This window comes from Clarias gariepinus, chromosome 3 (assembly GCF_024256425.1).
Source record: "Clarias gariepinus isolate MV-2021 ecotype Netherlands chromosome 3, CGAR_prim_01v2, whole genome shotgun sequence".
Classification (NCBI taxonomy): Eukaryota; Metazoa; Chordata; class Actinopteri; order Siluriformes; family Clariidae; genus Clarias; species Clarias gariepinus.
This window is the reverse complement of record NC_071102.1, coordinates 29,570,298-29,592,965: the sequence shown is the minus strand read 5'-3', so window position 1 is coordinate 29,592,965 and position 22,668 is coordinate 29,570,298. Positions and strand designations below refer to the sequence as shown.

The following is a 22,668-nucleotide window of genomic DNA, read 5'->3' as shown; positions in this document are numbered from 1 at the left end:
CTGGAGCTATCCTGAGTTTTTTTTTTTTTAAGTTCAAACAGTACAAGTGGGCTTTTTTGTCACTTCAACCATATACAGTTAGTACACAGTGAAACGAAACAACGTTCCTTCAGGACCAAGGTGCTACATGCAACATAAACTTACAACATAAATTAACAGAGTAGCTGAGTAGCATAATCACCTATTCCTTCTTCAGATACAGTCTGCTTTTAATAACCACAACCTTTTCCAGGTAACTGAATATCAAATAATAAAACAAAAAAAACTAAATGTATATACAAAAATTCTAAGCCATTTAAACTCTTTAGACAATTGAGATTTAAGAAGAATCATTAATTGCATACTGTTATGTTATGTTTAATTCAGTTGGATTATTAATCCTTATTACTTCCATAAGAAAAAATTGTGTCATTCATTTTTAGTCACCAAATGTTGCTTGTCTGCACTTCAGTAAATTAACTGGTCACACCCAAGGAAATCATTAAGTAACATTTGGTTTATTTTACATCATCAATACTGACTTGCAGTGAACTGAGGCAACAGTGTTGTAGCTGCTAGAATACATTTAAAAAGAAGGATAAAAAAAATCTGAAATAGAATAAAAAAATTAAAAAAAAAGTTAAAAAGCTGGGTGTTATCACTTGAATGAGTGCTATGGGGGTGGTAATGTCCTGCTAGTCTAATAGAAGCTGGTATCCTGAGCAGCTCAGTTTGGTGTCTGTAAAGAAAATGTACATATTGGTTCCTTCCAGATAAGAAAACTTAAGAACATAACAGGACACAACCTTTTCTTATTTTATGTAACATTCAGTTATATTTTGCATCTCGTTTTGATGCTCTGGCTGAGCTTCTTCTTTCAAACATCTGACTGCAGAAAGAGAGGCTCTTGGTCTTCTTACACATCATTCTTTCCCATCACCACATGACCCTGCAAGGTCAAAAGCACAAAATAGTGGATGTATTAGATAATGTACTGTATAGCTGCAGACAGAGGTTTAAATACGCTCATCATGAACATGAACGTCTTGACACTATTTGGGCTTACAATGATTTCTTTGAACATTTATTTTTTCTGGGCAAGACTTTTTTTTACAGCATACATAGTTTTTTCTGAAATCAACACAGCATTAACATTATATTACATTTAATCCTATTTAATTTAAACACACATTATTTATTCAGTGGTACTGCAAGTCCTAAAATATTTAAATTTGCCAAGGCCAAGGTCTCCAAGCTTCGTGTTATTCATGATGACTGACTACAGCTGGTAGGTTTTCTGTGCCAACAAAAAAAGGGTTTTGTTTGACATCACGCATTGGACTGACCAACACTCAGTTCAGATCTGGGAAAGAAAACGATAGCCATTTGAGCCACTTTTAAAGCTATGTTTCTATTCCAAGATCAGTTAGACAAAACTGTTACCCTCAGATGAGAGGAAACTGGTTCAGATGGTCAAAAAAAAATCCAATAACCACAAAGGCACATACCACACCAGGACTTATGGCCATGGTTATGGGCTAAAAGACTTTCATCCAAGAAAAATCCACACCTTTAAGCTGGATTAAAGATTGCACCTGACCACAAAAACAAAGAAAACATCTGGAAGAATGTTTAAACCAGCAATAGGTGAGGCATTCAACTTCAGGGACACTGCACCAACTGTTAAGCAAGGTGGTGGTACCATCATACTTTATTTTACTGTCCGTGGGACTGGTGCAGGTCACAGAGTGGATGGAATAATGAAGAAGCGGGACTATCTTAAACCATTAGAGAGACAGCTAAAACCTAAACAAAATTGAGCATTTAAACAAGACAGTGGCACAAACACACATTAAAACTGGTTGTAGAATGGATCAAGCAGGTCAATGTTAGGATTACAGAGCCTCAACCCTATTCAAACATCATGTCTGTGACCTGACACCAAAAACAAATACTTAGACACTACTATTTCTAATTTTGTCAAACAAATAGTGGTCAAATATCCAACAAGAATTCTATCAGAAACCTGATGGTTGTTAAAAGCCTCTTATAAAGGGACATTTAATCAAATATCAAATATGCACTTGGTTTGTCCCCTAAAAAAAAAGACCATTAAAATTAATAAATGAAACCCAGTTTAAACAAAGATTAATAAATACAGTAAAGACTAATAATGCAACAGATCATATTGAGCACTCCCCATGGCACACATGCAAAGTGTGGATTAATAGCAGGTTTTACCACTGAATTAGGTTTACTACCACAGGATTATTTGTATTGGGTATCCTTAAGCGAAAACATTTTTTTTTTTTTTTTGCTCACTCTAACTCGCACTCACGCTCTCTTGCTTTGTGCTCACCAGGGATGCCACAATAAAAAAACAATGTTTATTCAGTGCTGACAACCAGCCCATGGTTTTCTAAAATGAAATAAATGGAGGCCAAAAAAAAGTGCTAGAACTGATCCTGTAGCTCAACTATCACCAGCTCAAGACAATCCAATCCCCAATCCCAATCTAGCAACACTGCTCGCACAACTATGCACAGCATTACAAGGTCAAATCTGCTTAGCAATTTCTTCAGGATGTTAATACCTTCTTTTAAATATTTAACTGCAAGTGCACCTTCTTGTGGTGTACATTTTAACATATGGTAAGTGACTGAGCACTGTTATCAAAAACTAACATTATCTAGGAAAGAGTATGCTAGCCTTAGGTGACACTTTTAAAGCTATTTTTCTATTCCAAGACTAGTTTTAAAAAAAATCTGTCACCCTCAGCGGAGGGGAAACTGGAATGGATGGTCAGAAACAATTCAGGAACCACCAAGGCGCAGACCACACCAGAGCGTATGGCCATGACTGAAAGGCTTTCATCCAAGACAAATCCACACCTTCAAGCCTGAAACCTGACAAAATGCAAGACTATTAAAAAATGGAAAGGTCCACATATTAATAATCATCCTGGCAAACTGAAGACTTTTTTTTTCTGTTTGGTCTCACTCACAAGTGGTTTACACAGCTGTTTAGTCCCAATCCTATTCTTGTTAAATTGTGTGCGTATGGAAATGCTCTTACTTTTACTATTTAACATACTGTAAATATGTTTTTTACTGTTTAAGTGTTTATCTTCATTTACTGTATGCTTTTTTTCTGAGCACATTTTTTTTCACTAAGTTGACAGTTTAGCACAATCCTTCTAGGTTTTGAAAGTGTGTTAACGCAGTTCTAGTATTCAAATCTCCTTAGTTATTTTCTTTGCTTAATGGCAACTTTTTTTTTTTTTGGCTTGGCCAGTTTATTTTGAGGAGAAAAACATGAAAACAAATTAAGAATTTGTTCCTTCAGTCTATTTAATTCAGGCATATTTTTTATTATTGGAAATACAAAAATGTGAAAAATGCATTTTTTTTTGGTCTTCCAAAAGTTGCTTTAATTTTAGCAGATGTGCCTAAAGACTTTACTGATGTGTACTTTCTCTACCCATCACTAACAATTTCTAATCACACATGATGCTTCCCAGAAGAGGCATAAGAGAATAAAAGCTGCTGATAAAATCTATTTATTGGTCTCACTGGACTGCACAGTGCAGGCAGACTGAACTAATGGAAGATGAAGCAGCAGGTCTCTGGACTTCCTCACCAGTTAGGAGTCGATTTTTGTGTCCAGCCTGGCGTTGCGAATTAGGTTTACTATCCATCGCTCAGCTTCCTCGGAGGTCATGTTCAGCTTATCTGCCAACATGCTACAGATGGGGTGGTAGAGCAGAGCACAAGAGGAGAGAAAAGAGAGGAAAGGATAACAGTAAAAATATAAAATCAGAAATATTACCAAACCATTTCAAGCCAAATCCATACTTTTCATTTCCACTCTGATCACTAGGCTCATTAAACCACGTCTCTCAGGAACATCTATTAAGTCATCTCCATCACACTATTATAACTAAGCATATAAATAAAGACTACAGTCATAACGATGACTTGAGAGAACAAAACAGGAATGTACAAAAATTGCATTCATACCTCTACATGCATATCAAGAAGAATCGTGTAACCTTCTTTTTGTTCTGCCTCAATCTTTGATGCTCCCAAAATACACCCTGCTGTGATTTGTATCCGCTCTCCCAAGGGTTTGGCTGAAATCCTGATGATCTTGGCAGCAGTGTGCACATTCACACCAAGCTAACCTCGATTTACAGCGCTAAGAGGATTAGTGTACTTCACTTTATAGCTGGTACCTGATGCTGATGCTCTGATGGATCCGACAAAATGTCTCAAAGATAAATAGGCGAGCATTCTCAATAAAATCCTCCAGACAAGCCACCAGGAAGAAGTCATTCACTAGTACCTAAAAACACATCCAAATATACAACACATTATCTATGAGCACACAAGTACAAGGTTGCAACAGGGAGCAGACATCATGCAAAAAATGTAAAAAAATAAAATCGATTAGAGAGAACATGCATACATACAGTAATACCTTAACCTCAATTAACACAATTGCTATTTTTTAATAAAACATTTTGTCCAGTGAAATGCATGCAGATGCTAGAAAATGAAAACATATTTTAACCTTAACTGTATTTGCGATTTTGCAGCCACTTTCCGTAATAAACGTTTCCATAAATTCAAGCACGAAACCTGAAGCGAGTGACCTTTTAATACACACTGTACTGTATAGGTGTGTGAGACACGTTTAACACATTTTTCCACTTATATATTAAAAAACTTTTTAACAGTTTAATAATGTAACCTTAAATTTAAAGACCAGGTTAATTAAATAAAACTTATCATGTATTAAGATAAATAATTTATTCCTTACTTCACTTAATGCTGTGATGAGAGTTCAAGTCAAATTATGACTCGTGATTAAATTTCTTCAAGCACAGTACAGTGATGAGACTCTTAACCACTGTAAAACATTTGAGCATCTGTGAACGACTATGGCTTGGAGCCCACTGCCAGTGAACATTAAGTGAGTGGAACTCTTGATTCTTGAAAAGTACTGATAATTTGTCACTAACTTGTAAAAGAGATGCATCTGTGTGTAGTAACTGTACACACAATCATGCACCAACACTACTTGCACATTACAGGAACTCTGCTGGAAGTTATTTCCACATCCCCCATACAGTCCTGACCTCACACCCAGCCATTTCCACATGTTTGTGTCGTTAAAGGAGTTCCTGGGACGGCAGCGTTTCAGATGATGGCATGGGCGTACTGAGAAAAATTTCTACATTGATGGTATCCAAGCACTAGTAAAACGCTAGGATAAGTTACAGTACATTAGTGTAGCAGGGGATTACTGTATATCGAGAAATAACGGTAGTTTTTACTCACATACCTTGTTCTTACTATTTTGCACAATCAAAAGTTCCACTTTGACTTGAACATGCCTTGTAGAAACATCCCCAACAAGGGCACTATAAATATCTTCATATAAATTCTTTAAGATTTAAATGTATCATGGTTTGCTACCTACAGTAATTTACAGTAGGGAAAACTGACTCATTATTTGTGTACATTCGGCAGCAAAAAAGGAAAAACTGAATCCTGTGCACTGTTGAAATGTGATAAAGATTTGCAGAGTGCAGTGATCACAAATCAAATTATGTAAGTGTTACACACCACATTGTTTCTCAGCTCAGATCCTGTGAGCTACATGATTAATCTGCATGCAGAACAATGAAAGGGAATGTTAACAAATGCTGGCATTTGTGTTGTACAATCAGACTAACGAAGTCTAATTGTCCTCTTTTAATCAGACCCCTTTGCTGGAGTCGTCCACAAATCTAGAAAAGAAAATGTGGCAAAAATGAGCCTGCCTTCAGTAACTCATTAGTCTTCCCTTCATGATGAACACTGATTAACAGAATTGGTTTTTCGTCATTTTTTTGGCACACTCTTGGTTCTACTCTGTACAAAAGGAAAGGATCACTCTAAGAAACATTAATTATGCTTAGACTAAAATAGCTGCAATGTGCATTTCATAATTCGCACAAGAAGTTAGTGATTAGTCTGCAGCCCCCTTATGTCACAAGATTAAAAACTGCTACTATATATATCTTATATGGGAGAATGCGGCCTGGATGTGTCCAAATATTTGTGACTCTAAGGATAAAAGTGTCGGATGATTACAGAGATGTTATGAGGTGTATAACGAACCCTTTACAAACGCACTTACCAACAGGTACTGTATTAAAGCCGGGAATTGGCATGTTAGATGAAACTACAGTTGCAAACAGAAGATCCATTTCTTCATACCTTTCTCTAGTCTAACTTAATAGTTTGCAAAAACACATGAAACCTAATCATACTGCCATACTGTCCACGAGCCAGATATGATGAGTTATCTAGCTAAAACAGCTAAATAAATGGATTGATTCAATATCATCCACCATTGACTAGTTGACCCAGTTCATATCCCACCCAGTTGGAGAACAAATATCCGTCTCTCCAACTGTTTTCAGATAAGCTGTGGCTTCGGCCTGGGATATAGTCTGAGCCAAAAGTTAGGGTATGATAAAGTCTAAATGAGATATATGATGTCTTCCCTGGAAACAGTATCACTAGGCAGGTGAATAGCTTTCAGGATGTCACAGACAGACAGACAGAGAGAAAGACAGACACACACACACACACACACACACACACACACACACACACACACACACACACACACACACGGAAGTGATCCTTGCCAACAGGCACTACCTAAGTTTCTTCTGAGTGCTGTCAAAGTCAAAGTTAACATACAGGCATTCCACAAACTCTGTGATGAGATCCTTGTATGTGTAAGACTCCTGGGGCAAGACAGGGAAAAGAACTTAGCATTATCCCTCCACTAATGTGACAGCAGGCATCACCTATTCAGGAATGGAAGCAGGCTGCTCACCAGGAGTTACTTTCAATCATAACTGAATTTTAAACAAGCAGGAGATGGAGCAAGCACTAGAAATCATGGATTACACATGGATTCATGGATTATTTAATAAAATATATCTGTACTTAGTGTGTCTGTGGCTTTTTAATATTATTAATCTTTAATTAATATATATTATATGGTCAGAAGCCCTATTTGCACAACCTTAGTTTCCGAAGTTTTACTTTTGGGTAACTATACAGAACCAGTCAAAAGTTTGAACACACGGTCTAATTTAACCTTTTTTTTTGTTTTTTGTTTTGGTGATTTATTTTCTACATTCTAGAACAATACTGAAAAAAATAGGAAATAACACATCCCACCAAGCACCATAATGTAACTGTGTTTTATGAAGACCATCCCAGAAAAGAAAGACCAAAACTTCCCTTTGCTGAAGAGGAGAATTTTTTGTTTTATGATGTAGAAAGAAATAAAAATCAGGAAAGACCATGAAAAAGTGGTCTTTTGACTAGTATTGTACAAGTAAAACACAGAAAAAGTACTTTTTCAGTAAATTTCCCTTGATATTTATGTGATAACAATTATTCATTAAATTATAATATACAGCTACAACCTTAATATTGTGGTGTGTCAATATAACACAGAAGTCATTAAACTATAATGGCCAGTTTAATTAAATCTTATTGACTTTCTTTCTAATGAGAGAACAAGGGAGAAAATAATTCATAGAACTTGAATATACTCTGGATGAGCATGCACAGACAAAAAAAAAAATACAGTGATCCAATGAACATGAAGATTGTGAGAAATAGAAAAAAAAAACATGTAATAAGAAAAACAGAGAAGGTAGGAGTTTAGCACTATATTAATTGGGAGTCGATCGTTTTGTTTCTTTTTTCTTTTCCAGCTAGCCCATGCCTTTGATAAACATATAAAATAGTTTTATATGACCAGAATCAAAACAAATTACATAAAAAATAAGATTAATAGCACTATGCATACAAATAATTGACCTTAGGCTCTGCTATTATACCTGTTGAATAATTTTGACTAGGTCTTTGAGGACTTGTCTGCGCTTCCTTACATCCTTATTAGTGATGACAGCTGTGGTTAGGTAACCCAAGATATATGGGCACATGGTCTGTATAAAAACTACACTGTAGTACAGAAACTTGTGCATTGTATGCTTTCCTTATCAACCTGAAGAAGTCTGTCTGAAATTATACCTGACACACAGGCTCCCATTCGCTGCAATTTCAAAGAAACAAGTGATATTACATAAAGTGCAGCTCGGGTTGTATATGTTCAACCAGCTGAACCTACTTCACTTAAAAGCAACAGTTAATAAAAAACCTACTGCAATAGTCTGAATACCTAATCTGCTTGTTCATGGCCAGTGATTTGTCCATTCATGCTGACAAACCCATAATAATACAGTCATTAAAGCAAATATGCAAGATGCTTATGATGTGCTATCAAGAAATGGACCACGACTAGACATATGACCCGAGGGCTGAGATGTTGCCATTATTGCAATCTGTCTGTTGTTTTAAGTCACCGGCATCACACAACACACTTGCCTCAGTGTACCCACACATCCAACCAATGCAAATAGGTTGCCGATGTATGAGTTTTGGGCTGCTAGTCTGAACAGAACCTAACCTGATTTGAATACTTTTAAATAACTGTGTGGACAGTCAGTCCTAAAGATCAAGGCCTTAAAAAACATTATTTTCAATTTTGCATGCGCTAACTATTTTTTTTTAAATTGGACCAGAGTATTACATTTTACATTCTATTCTTTTGTAATGCACTACACTCTTTTAAAGCACAACAATTTGTACACACAATGAATTTCTAAATATCAAGGTAAATAAATACTATGAATTTCCATAAAATATAGAATATGATTACTACAACACAACAGAAGTTTGAGTAAACTGTTTAATATTATATTTGCTGTATCTGACATTTTTTTCCATTTCCAAATATCTAATTATTTCATGAATAGATGGGGTACACGCTGTGAGCCCAACTTTTCACTGAACCAATGTACACTTTGTAACTAGACCTAAGGGTATAAAGTTTTTCCACTTAGCCCATCTCTGCTCACACACTTATCTATTGCATTTTTTCAAATTATGCACAAAGCCAGAAGAGCAGCACTAATAGTCACTGGATGTACTCTTTAAATTATCCCGAAGAGCTGAAGTCTAAGGTTGTTACCTAGCCATGGTAAAATGCACTGCTGACCCCCAAACACCTGCATTTTTTAAACAGCCTTTTTTCCCACTTCAGATCTGTGCATTTACACCGAAAGGGTTTCTCAGCATAATGCTGTAGCTGGACTCACTGACGCTGGTATAGGAACAGATCGATGATATTGTCTCTGCCTTTGGGGTGATTAAAGAAAACAAACAGAGACCAGTGAATAAGCCACGTCCTCTGCTGCAGGGACTGGAGAGAAGAACTCCCTGACTGCAGCGGTACACATTACACATACACAGTAGAATGTGAAAAACCTGTGTATTACAGCTGCATTTGTAAAGTAATCACATGTAAGAGAGAAGAATAAAGCACAGAGCTCAGCTAATATCCCGCTGAAACCCACAGATTTACAGGATTAATGAGCTCTACACTACACTGTTCTAGCCATTATTACAGCTGACAAAGCAGGTTAGCAGGGAATGAACATAAGGTTGCACGATATATATGAAATTGCAGTAATGGTTAATATTATTTCTTCTTTTTTCTACCACCATTATTAACTACAAGCATCAGCATTATTAAACCATAAGCAATGTTTATAGTATTTATTTAAAAAGAATTAACATATGTTTAAATATTATTGAAATCTACAATAAATTACAAGTTAATGCTTGCACAAAAAAAAGATCAAAATACTTTAGTAAAAGTGTAGTATTTCAATAAATAATCCTAAATAAAAAATTTTTATGCTGGTCAACTAAAAGTAGGAACAAAATATTTTCATATAGTCCTGCACAATTAATTGCATATACAGTAATACCTGTGAAATTGTTCACTCGCAAAAGTCCTCAATTTTTTTTAAAAGGTAATATACCTATTAACAGTTAGTCAATCATATAAGTACTTGTCTATTTTTTAAACATTTTTGAGATAATAAATGTTGATCTTTTAGTCACATAATTTTAATCATATACTGTAATTTCTTGCTGTTGGCCTTGATAAATAGGTTTAAATTATAAAAAAGGTGCATTTAAATTTTGCAATATATATATATATATCATGATAATCTGGTATACTTTTTTGATTATCAAATTATAAGGTCCTAGCTTCATATTACGAGTCTTATAGGCATTATATTAAGGGCATTATATTATTTAAAGGCCTCTGCATTAATTGAAGAGTTAATCTTTATAATGATAAAAATAAGGCAAAAACATTTTACATATGCATTCTGATGCATAGTACATAAACAAACAGCTCATTAGAACTTAAAGCCCCTGTTTATAATTACTAGTCAGTTAGGTTTAATTAATGAGAATCCACAAAATAATCAAAAACTTGATTAATTAGGAAGCCTACTGTGACATATTGTATCTAAAATAGTAACATATAACAGCATGAAGTACTCTGGTCTGAAAAAGATCAAAAGTCATAAGCTATTACAGACTCACATTGTTGTCGATGGTCTCAGGGAGGTGGGTCAGGTCCTCCATGGTTGCCTCCCATTTCTACATAAGGTTCTCAGAGGCCAGTTTCCCCACAAGAAGCCCAGAGCATTTCAGTCTGTGGAAGGAACCTGACACACACACACAAAAATAAGTGGGTTTGGTTGACTAGGTAAAAACAAAGCTAAAAACAAATTGTGATTTTTTTTTCCCCATGCTTATTTTGTCAATTCTTTATTAACATGGTACATTAGGGAGTTAATGACTTAACATTATGAAACAAGTAAATGCTGCTGTAGCATCCGAGCTACCACAGAGATACTTTTACACATTCACAGCGGTTTCCCAGGATTCATCACCTTCACGTTATATCCCACTAGCTGAAATAGCGGGAAGTAGTGATTATGCGGGGGACGGGGGCCTTGCACTTCCAGGGTCGGCGTTCTATTCCTGCCTCTGGTCTGTGTGCACAGAGTTTGTATGTTCTCCGTGTGCTTGGTGGGTTTCCTCCAGTTTCTTCCCACAGTCCAAGGACATGCAGGTCATGCCAGATCCTGGAGGTGCAAGGCCACAGTGCTAACCACTAAGCAACTGTGCCGCCTATTATTATTATTATTTTTGAAAAACTGCTCGTTTGTGGGCCTAACTTTAAGTTGTTACATTTTTAGTTTTGTTAATTTTTTTAATATGATTATATGAGATATATATATATATATATATATATATATATATATATATATATATATATATTATATATATATATATATATATATATTATATTATATATAATATATTATATATATATATATATATATATATATATATATATATATATAGCCTATATATATAAGTGTGTAATGCAGATACAATTAATTTTGATCTTTTTATGAAGGCCGAAAATTGCAATATTTGCTTAACGATGACAAAAAGTTAATAAAGAGTACTGAATGTACAGTACTAAATGGTACTAAATGTTAACATAGTTTTATTTAAGGTACTTGCTAGGGCATACTGAAGGGACCTGAATAGAATAGCTAACATCTGTAGATAGATAGTTCACATTAAGTCTGAATAAATGGAAACAAAAAAGAACTGTTCAAAGCAATACAGGGTTCGGGTTTGCTGATTCTCTAAACTTTCCTCAAGTCTTTGATCATGCTATTTAATGCTGCAGTCGATACAATTCAAAGCAGAAGATACACAAGATATATGCTGCATCTACAAGCTTTTCTAAAGGAAACATTGTCATGAAGGCAATTGAACCTGAAGGCACAGAGAGACTGCAGTTGTTGATATAAATAGAGCTTATCCTAAATAACAGACAGAAATGTTATTTTGGAATGAAAGGCATGAAATGGTTAGTGGAAACAGAAATTCACTCAGCTGAAGGATGTTTGATCCCTATGTCACATAAAATTATTGTTTTTTATTAGCTTTTAAACTTGGGTTATTGTGGGTAACTTGTATAAATTTTTTGGTGTGTAAGATATGATTTAACATTTAATCAATATCGCATAAAAAGTCTTGTTGTACTGAATTTGGTGGCTCAAATGATTTTTTTGCCCTGTTAAAGAAATAGTTAAAAGAGGGGGTACCAATTTTTGCACTTGACTGTACATGTCCATAGCCTACAGTATATAGCCTGTATACACTCACCTAAAGAATTATTAGGAACACCATACTAATACAGTGTTTGACCCCCTTTCGCTTTGTGACATGGTGCATTATCCTGCTGGAAGTAGCCATCAGAGGATGGGTACATGGTGATCATAAAGGGATGGACATGGTCAGAAACAATGCTCCGGTAGCACGTGGCATTTAAACGATGCCCAATTTGCACTAAGGGGCCTAAAGTGTGCCAAGAAAACCTTTCCCACACCATTACACCACCACCACCAGCCTGCACAGTGGTAACAAGGCATGATGGATCTATGTTCTCACTCTGTTTATGCCAAATTCTGACTCTACCATTTGAATGTCTCAACAAAAATCGAGACTCATCAGACCAGGCAACATTTGTTCAGTCTTCAACTGTCCAATTTTGGTGAGCTTGTGCAAATTGTAGTCTCTTTTTCCTATTTGTAGTGGAGATGAGTGGTACCCGGTGGGGTCTTCTGCTGTTGTAGCCCATCCGCCTCAAGGTTGTGCGTGTTGTGGCTTCACAAATGCTTCGCTGCATACCTCGGTTGTAACGAGTGTTTATTTCAGTCAAAGTTGCTCTTCTATCAGCTTGAATCAGTCGGCCCATTCTCCTCTGACCTCTAGCATCAACAAGGCATTTTCGCCCACAGGACTGCCGCATACTGGATGTTTTTCCCTGTTCACACCATTCTTTGTAAACCTTAGAAATGGTTGTGCGTGAAAATCCCAGTAACTGAGCAGATTGTGAAATACTCGTCAACCATGCCACGCTCAAAATTGCTAAAATCACCTTTCTTTCCCATTTTGACATTCAGTTTGGAGTTCAGGAGATTGTCTTGACCAGGACCACACCCCTAAATGCATTGAAGCAACTGCCATGTGATTGGTTGATTAGATAATTGCATTAATGAGAAATTGAACAGGTGTTCCTAATAATCCTTTAGGTGAGTGTATATGCACATAACTGTATACAATATATAAAAGGAGTGACTGGGAACTCTTGAAGGAGTTCCCAGTCACTCTATAGTCCAACTCATCCCATAAAAATCTGAATTAAGTTTAGGTAATTGTGGATGCCAGGTCATCTGATACAGCACGCCATCACTCAACAACTATCCATTCACCCTCTCTGTATCTAACAAAGACATGGTGTTTACACTAAACAGTCTCCTCTGCTTATTGTTCTTCTGAAGTAATGCTTTCTTTGCTGCAATTTGACCATGAAGGCCTCACTCTTGGATGTTGAAATGTCTGATGATTGACCTCTGAGAAGCATTTCTGTAGGCTCTAACCTAAAATGCTTTAAATTCGTTGTTTTCATGGCTGGTTATTTTAATAAAATTATCCTTTGCAGCAAAGGTAGCTCTTTGTCTGTCTTTCCTGGGACAGGCCTCATGAAAGACAGTTTCATCAGTCTTTTCTTTTTACTTAACTAACTTTAATTTTACTTAATTAACTGTTTCTTGCCATTAGTATTGGGGGACGTTACTTTTTAACCATCTCGTTCTCTTCAAATTTTTTATTTGTGGAGTCCATTTGGCCCCAGCCATTTAAACCTCCAGAGAATTATCATAATTAAAATTGTTACTTAAGTTTATGTGTCAGATACTTTTATATTTATTTGTAGACTACTTAAATACCCTTTTAAATTGAACAATAAGCCTCAATTTGACCCCAGGAAAGACAAACACAATTAAAATTTGTAAAATAATCATCACCATTATCATCATTGTCTGTACTCCTGTACACATTACGTGCGGAGAGTACATGCATTCTTCTTCGATAATGTCTCTCGTTATGAGGTTTCACCAACATGTTACCCAGCTCCAACAAAAGTCACTGAATATGAAGCAACATAAAGTGGGTACGGAAAGTATCAGACCCCCTTAAATCTTTCACTTTTTGTTATATTGCAGCCATTTGCTAAAATCATTTAAGTTAATTTTTTTCTCATTAATGTACACACAGCACCCCATATTGACTGAAAAACACAGAATTTTTGCAGATTTATTAAAAAAGAAAAACTGAAATATTACGTGGTAATATTAAGTATTCAGACCCTTTGCTGTGACACTGATATATACTATACACTATATTTAACTTAGGTGCTGTCCATTTCTACTGATCATCCTTGAGATGGTTCTACTGTACACTTTCATTTAAGTCCAGTTGTGTTTAATTATACTGATTGGACTAGATTAGGAAAGCCACACACCTGTCTATATAAGACCTTACAACTCACAATACATGTCAGAACAAATGAGAATCATAAGGTCAAAGTAACTGCCTGAAGAGCTCAAAGACAGAATTGTGGCAAGGCTCAGATCTGGCCAAAAAAAAATCTTCTGCACTTAAGGTTCCTAAGAGCACAGTGGCCTCTATAATTCTTAAATGAAAATGAGCTATTGGGGGAGAAGACCCTTGGTGAGAGAGGTAAAGAAGGACCCAATGAGTCCTCCAATGTTTATCATCCAACCAGACAGAACTGGACAGGATCTGCTAGGAGGAATGGCAGAGGATCCCCAAATCCAGGTGTGAAAAACATTGCATCTTTCCCAAAAAGGCTCATGGCTGTATGAGATCAAAAGGGTGCTTTCACTTAATACAGAGCAAACGGTCTGAATTCTTAGGCCCATGTAATATTTCACTTTTTCTTTTTCAATAAATCTGTAAAAATGTCAACATTTCTTTGTTTTTCTGTCAATATAAGGTGCTGTGTGTACATTAATGAGAAAAAAATACTTAAATGATTTTAGCAAATGGCTGCATATAACAAAGAATAAAAAAATAAGGGGGTCTGAATACTTTCCGTACAGTACCTACTGTATGAAGAGACTTTAAACATTGAATTTCCATTGCAGAAAATGAAAACTCCTTTGTAATTCCTCATGTATGTTGTTTTAGTCAAGACCTTTATAATTATTTTACCATCATCACTCAGCGAAGTTTGGCCCATAATCTGTTAACTACTAACAGCAGAAATAACAGAGGGGGGCGTGTTATCGGGGGTGGGAGTGGTGCTGCTTGCCATAATTTGGATTTGTATGCTAGTTTTAGTAATACTAATAGGGCTAATGACTTTGTATCCACCCTTCCTCTGCACAAGACAACTGATGGTCTAAAGCACATTATTAAGCAATAAATGGCAGATATTAACTCATGACCAGACGTCTGTAAATTGAAAAGCATTCCAGGTTACTACCTAAAGAATCTAATGAGAGAATGCCATGATTGTGTCAAGCGATCATCCAAGCTAAATGTAGCTACTTTGGACTATCTAAAATGTAAAACATATTTTTCATTGTTTAACACTTTTTCTTGACTAAAAAAGTCCATATGTGTTCTTTCATACATAGTTTGAATGTCTTTATTATTAATGTTGGAAATTATAGAAATAAGGAAAACCACTAAAGGAGAAGGTGTGTGTGTGTGTATATATGAAAAAAAATCTCAAATGTATCATTTTAAAGTTCACCAAATGTCTTAATTTAAGTAGTTGTCTGCTTCAAGGGCATATAAGGAAGTTCATTTTTATGTCTTGTCTAAATCATCCACCTCTTACGGCCTCCATTAAAGTAAATTTAAGTGCATTAGATGTAATTAATTAAAGTAAATGGTTCTTAGTTGCATGATGATGTTGCTCTTCCAGTGATTAAGGCAGACAGAACGAAAATGACTTAATGGCAGAAATATCCCTCTCCTTTTTTTCTTTTTAAGTCAATTTGACAAAGAATATGCAGAATGTATTACATTTGCTAAATGCAAAGATGGCATTTTATCATGGATGATGAAGGAGATTAAGCAGATTTTAATATTTTTGAGACAGTTTTGTGTATGTGTGTGTCTGTGTGTGTGTGTGTGTGTGTGTGTGAGAGAGAGAGAGAGAGAGAGAGAGAGAGAGATCAAAGGGGAAAATGAGAAGGAGGGACTATAATATAACAGCCAAAATTGAATCAAGCTCTGCCTGAATTTTGCATGCACTATTCTCAAGCATTCTCTTCATCTATACCGCTTTATCCTGTATTCAGTGTATACCATTACGGAGCACACACACATCCACACAACATGGGCATTTTGTGAACGCCAATTAGCCTAATTTGCATTTCTTTGGACTGGGGAGTAAACCCACCGAGCATGGGGAAACATGCAAACTACATGCACACTAACCAGAGGCGGGACTCGAATCCTCAACCCTGGAGGTGGAAGGCAGCAGTGCTAACTATTAAGACACAATGCAACCTTCCATTTTCTATAACTTTCAAATTGAGATATATACAGAGAGAGAGAGTTTGATTAATTAACAATTAACTAATTAACAAAATTGTATACCAAATTTAAACAAAATATAGTAATATTCTGGATATATAGCAACAGAAGTGTAATCTAAATAGCTTTAATATTAATTGATAATTGTAACTGACCTTTACAGTAAGTATAGGCACCAGGTATGAAGGGGTTAAACTAATTTACTGTATACTGTACTTTCTAAAACGTTTGTTCTCACATAAGAGCCTCATGAATCTCTATTGTAATCATACACATGGTGGTTTTATCTGAACATTTTCATATCATTTGCTTCTCTCACTTGTAAGTGAACAGCTTTGACAGATGGTCTTGTTTATTCTAAAAAGGAGCAGGAGAAGGTTGTAGGTACAAGGACATGGCAATAAAAGGAGTGAGTGGGTGCTGCCTGCCAGGGCTCTAGAATGACAACACTTGTCTTTATGAGTGGTTTGCTTTATTGATACTGATTATACTGATCATTGACTGCCAAAAAGCCTGAAGGAATAAAAGTAATAATCGCTTTATACTTCTGTGCTCATTTTTAAACTCCAAAGTACACATCCATCACACTCTGCCTATGGCTTATAGTAGTGTACAAAAGAAAACTTCAGACACTCTGGCTGTGCACTTTCTACATTTAAGTAAATGCTTCATGTGCTTCATTTTATCACCACTCCTGACTGACAGACTGATGCTGAAGCCACAGAGAGAAGTGTCAGACTCTGCAATAGCAGCATGAATCAAAAGGCAGATGAGTAAAGCTTTTTCAACCCAATATTAATCTTAGATCACTCCGACTTCTAAATTATGCATCTTAGAGAATTACAGCTCATGGCTTATAAAGAGTGAGCACTTTTCGTGCTGTGAAATGAACAGCTTTAACATGTTTACTCAAAATAAATAGCCATCTCCTGGTTTTTGCTTCTGAAAAACGTCTTTGAAATGTTTGGCAATTTACTTCTCAATTCTCCTTTATTGGTTCTCCTTTCAATACAGCAATCAAAAAGATTGCTCAGAGGAAAAACGGCAGCATCTGTGGTTTTAAGTGTAGTTCAATGTAGACTTCAAGTGCATTCTCAAACAGCGTTGTTCATTTGGGCAGTTTGAGAAAGCACAACATGCGTGGACAAAATAAGACACATTTAATCCATAATCATTAAAACTAAAGGTACAAAGCCAAAATTGAAAATAAAAAAACATCAAAACTAAACAGGACAAAACAAAACTTTACAGAACTGTATACAGTATTTGTACCTGTGCACAGTAACCATAACCACAGTGGTGTGTATTTGAAATGGCCACCTGCTGACTATTATACCTAATTGGAAGATTTGCATTCCCTCCATGAAACATCATGTAGCAGGTGTTTAAAATCAGAACTAGGGATAGTTACAGAAGGTGAAACGACATGTTTGCAGTCTTAAAGAGGGGGGACTCTTTTACTATGACTTAAAGGCTACACTGAGCAAATACAAGCTTGGGACCTTTGATACATAAGTAGATTTGAAAGTAAAGTAAACTTTTTCCAAAACAACTTTTTTTTTCTATAAATTTCAACTTTCTTCAAAAGTAGAAATGCAAATGGAGGACTTATATTTTTAATGGAAAAAACATTTTTGTGTACTTTGCCCACTACTTGTTTAATTACATCAAATAATCAAGTGAAAACCAAAGCAAGGTGGTCTGATGCAAAATGGGGTATGTAAAGATAATGTGGGCCAACACCATTGAATCATTTGGGAATAGCGGCCCTCTCTACTTGCCCATCAATCATAATGCCTGTCAGTTTAGAAAGCCCCTCCTTCTAGTATTTCTAGCCTATAGCACTTTGTGGGTGGAGCTTTAAAGTAAAGCATTTGTCTGAAATTTAGAGTAACTAGCATCAGATAACCTAATCTAAAATAAGAAAATCATGAAAAGTTGTATGTGAAAGATACTGGGGCTAAGATTTAATGATAAACAAATCCGAAATGACATGATTCTGAATCTTAATGCCGGATTTATTAACCATAATACATCCAAATGGGATAATGCAGTTCTTTGCATGTTTTAGTATCTTCTAAGATGAAATGCGGTTAATTTTGCAAGCTGAAATGACTTGTTGATGAAAGAGATCAGAGGAGAATGGTAAATCTGTCTCCAGCTAGGAAGCTCTCCAGATAAATTGTTTGTTACAACCACAGTGGGCAAAAAAGCATCTCAGAACACACAACACATTTAACCTTGAGCCAGTCAAGCTGTAAAAGCTAGAGTATATCAGCACATGAATCTGAGGCCACAGTGGACACAAGCTAATTAAGATTAGACATACTGGTTTCCTCCCAAACTTCTGATTGGAGTTTCAGTAATATGCTGGATTTTGGACTATTGTGTTTAATTCAGTTTTGAACCAATAAAACACGTTGTCTCTACGGGTTATATTGGCACCCAAACTATAATGAAGGGAGATGCTGGAGCAACATCCTTACTCACAACACATCAGAAATAAGTATCTCTAGCTCACCGCTACAGATGCAAGCATAGCAAGAAATGTTTCAGATCATGTACAATCAATGTATTATTATAAAAAATGTTTTCTAATAATTAAGGCCTTGTTCTATCCTCAGAATACCTTAATCTTTGCTAGTTATGTTGCCTAGCAACCCACGCTTACATTTTACAGCCTATATTGCATGGTGTTAGACATAAATTCATTGAGAATATACTGTAAGAGATATTGTGCTTGTGTTTTAAGTTTATGCTAATCCGAAGCCATTTTCAATTCCATAACATCCCTGGAATACACTTATATTCCATATTCCTGTCATTATGACATAATGTTTCTATTAGTCTTACTGTAGATACTGTAGGAATTAACATAACTGATTAAAATATAACTAATTAATCAGCTGATTATTTTAACTGCTAATAAACCACACTATATAAAAAAATAATCTTACTTGATGCATCACACAAACCGAGACCTTCATCGAGCTCTCCTTAGCAACAAGGGGACTTGGTTTCTATGGATATGTGATCTGTGTGCGCTTGAACAGGACAGCAGAGCCACAAAAGGACACGGCTGTGTGGGTGATAAGAGCCCAATCACAGCTGACGCTCATTAACTCACTATTCAACAAGACTCCGTTCACATGAGAAGGAACACAGATACACTGGAGATGAAAAAATAAAAGTATTGGAAGGTATTTTGCATTTTAAAGCCATAGTGCTTAAAAATAGGTGAAAAACTCAGGATGATTTGTGTGGTTTACTCACAAAGTGCTGCATTTAAAGGTGTTCTTTTACTCTTTTACTAGAGCACAACTCTCTCTCTCTTTCTTTCTCTCTTTTCCTTAAAGGATATAAACATACATGAATTGTCTATGACTCATTTCCTTGAGAATATGAGATAAAGAAGAAATTTCCTTATTTTTTATTTTATTTATTTATTTATTTATTTATTCTTGCCATGCTTGGCATCACGACCACACAAAAATATACCCAGCAAAAGGAAAAAATAAAGGGGGAAAAAAAATCAAGACTTTGAAAAATGTGGGAGCAAATCATGGTTTCTTATCACTATGAATGCTTAAAATCTGGCACTGTGGGAGAATGGACAATAACTGAATATTGAGAATAAAATGAACTCATTTTTATTGTTCTAGAACGGTTTCACAGTCTGCTTAAAATAATCATATTATTCAGTAACACACCTTAAATCAAAATCTACTATGAATTATTCAGCAAGTATAGTGAAAGCAATGATGTACGGTTACTAGTGTGAGGAAGTCTAAACCTGAAAGAATGCTTTGTTGCTAACTTTTTTACCCTTTTATTGTACTACTGATTATTATATGTTGATGGGTTTAATGAGCACATCTTGAAATAATGTCATCCTATATCTCTGTCTGAGGATGGTTATAATTTTTTTGATTGCAGTTCTGCATTTATAATACTGTAACATATTACGTTATTAAATCTATTTAATGACTTGTTGAATAAATGTTTTACATCATTGTTAAACTAGATCTCAGATTAAATAGCATTCCAACACATCACTGTTAAATTATCAGTTATGATTGGTGTTTACATTTTCTTAGAACAGTAGCTAATCGCAAGTCATGCACTCTTCATGTAGTAGCTCACGCAGGGACTTGCTTGCCAGATGCAGAGTTGTTGGCATGCTGTGTAGTAATTCCTATTTTCAGAAAGAATCTCCATTGTTACCACCTTGTAACAGTCAAAGGTAAAGTCAACACAAGAAAAGCATGAGAATGAAGAGCTTTGTGGTTTCTCAGTAACATGACAAGCTGCGCTTATTTTGAAAGAGGTCATTAGCGGAGAGCAATGACTGGTTATAACCATTAATTAATGGAATTAATTAGTTGTGCAAATGTTGTACAAAATTAAAAGCAATTATAAACAGGGAACATGATATGAGAACAAGGGATATTGTAATCATTAGTAATTTGCTGTGAAATTAAACACTTAAAGACATGCTATAATAGGAAAATAATCACTTGTGTCATGGTACCATTTGGCATGTTTTGTGTCGGACACCATTACCGCATACTTATTTGTTTTCCTGTAAGAGCACATCTCATTGTGGTTTTAATTCCTTAGCTTCCTTAGAAATGGTTTCTACTAAAGAGGTATTAAGAGTTACATATAAAGAGAGCCCCACTCATAATAATAATAATTTTTTTTTTAAAAAAGCTTCTATGATTCTACAGAAAAATACTTTTTAGCTTCCCAAAGTGCATTTTATTGTATGAGTCTTTTAATCCCTCTTTTTTGGTGCCATAAGCTAAAGGATCCTTTCCCACCAAAATTACCTGTTTAAATGTGAATTAAATGTTTCTTTAACTAATTGTAACAAAATAATCTTTTATTTTAAAAATTATTCTATGCCATCTTTTTGATAAACGTTTTCTGGTTCTTCATTACACTATTAGAAAGAAAGTTTCTCCAATTGAGTTATGCTGTCATAGTGCTGTCAGAGTCCCTTCTTGCGCTCTGTACAAAATATACATTGACCCTATACAGTTTGTAACTGTTAGTATACCTGCATTCTCTTTATCTCTCTATCTCTATCTCTTTCTCTATTTCCGAGTTGCCAGACTCCCCAGACGCCCCCCCTGCACTTTGGACCTGTCTGACACATCCTGGTGCATGGAGGTCTCTGGCTTGCTGCTCCATATGGTCTGCTTTGGTTGTGTGTGGTGACTGGGGATGGTTCCACGTAATGACCATAAAGATGGTCTTGGCTTGGCTGATATTGCACAAAGCTTTTCGGTGAAGGCCTAAAAAAATAGTGTAGGACCGAAACGCCTTTCCTATGGACTTTAAGCACCTTTCCTATTATATTAACCTTTTATTTTCATAGCACACAGACATAGCACAGGGTGATTTACAGTCATACTATCCAAATGACGATGGGCTTCCTGTTGACACTGGTTCCTTTCAAGGTTTCATCCTATTGTCATTTCATGGAGTTTTTCCTTGCCACCATTGCCCCAGATTGCTCATCAGGGACAAAAAGATAATTATTCTTTTTATTCATTATTTCCATTTTTTTCAAATTGTAAAGCAGTTTTGAATTACCATTATAAAAACCACACAACAAAACATATGATATATGTTTTATATAAAAAATACCATAAATATGTTTTTCCTAATAGTTCACTATCTTTGCAGAATAATAGTAGTGGCTCAAAAAACATACTTTGACGTAAACTGCACAATGAACCAGAACCTTCACTGTGTGTTTTTATATAGGTGTGTAGTTTACACATATATTTTCTCACATATATTTAAGCAGCATTTATTCATGATTACTATGTGCTTTCACTTCACGGCTATTACTCCTCGTGACTTTTGCTTTACTTTTTATTTTTACTGTTGCTATGCGACAAAGTCTGTGTAACAAGCATGATTTTGTTGAACACGCTGTTAAACATCAAGAATATAATAGCTGTGCTCATGCAGATCTTGGCCTTGGTCAATAATGCTAATAAATGGGGTGTGAAATTTCAATTACTGTGTGTGTGTGTGTGTGTGTGTGTGTGTGTGTGTGTGTGTGTGTGTGTGTGTGTGTGTTTGTGTGTGTGTGCATTACGCATTTTCAGCTTGCATGTTTTCTTCAAATGGACAGACCCATGCCCTTGACCTGGAGTGACCCCATTATCAATCCAAGCGTATTCACTGATTGCACTGAGTAATGGGGGTGAAAGATGAAAAAGAAAAT

The 22,668-nt window shown here is 35.6% G+C and overlaps 1 protein-coding gene across 1 annotated transcript; it reads right to left on the bottom strand.

Annotated features, from left to right (window-relative positions):
- Positions 1-807: 807 nt before the first annotated feature.
- Positions 808-13,973, bottom strand: eif3eb (eukaryotic translation initiation factor 3, subunit E, b). The gene is given in 9 exon segments (XM_053491455.1): positions 808-898; positions 900-928; positions 3,619-3,721; positions 4,214-4,323; positions 6,683-6,784; positions 7,898-8,021; positions 9,218-9,342; positions 10,524-10,648; positions 13,877-13,973. Coding segments are annotated over 9 exon segments (906 nt in total).
- Positions 13,974-22,668: the final 8,695 nt, after the last annotated feature.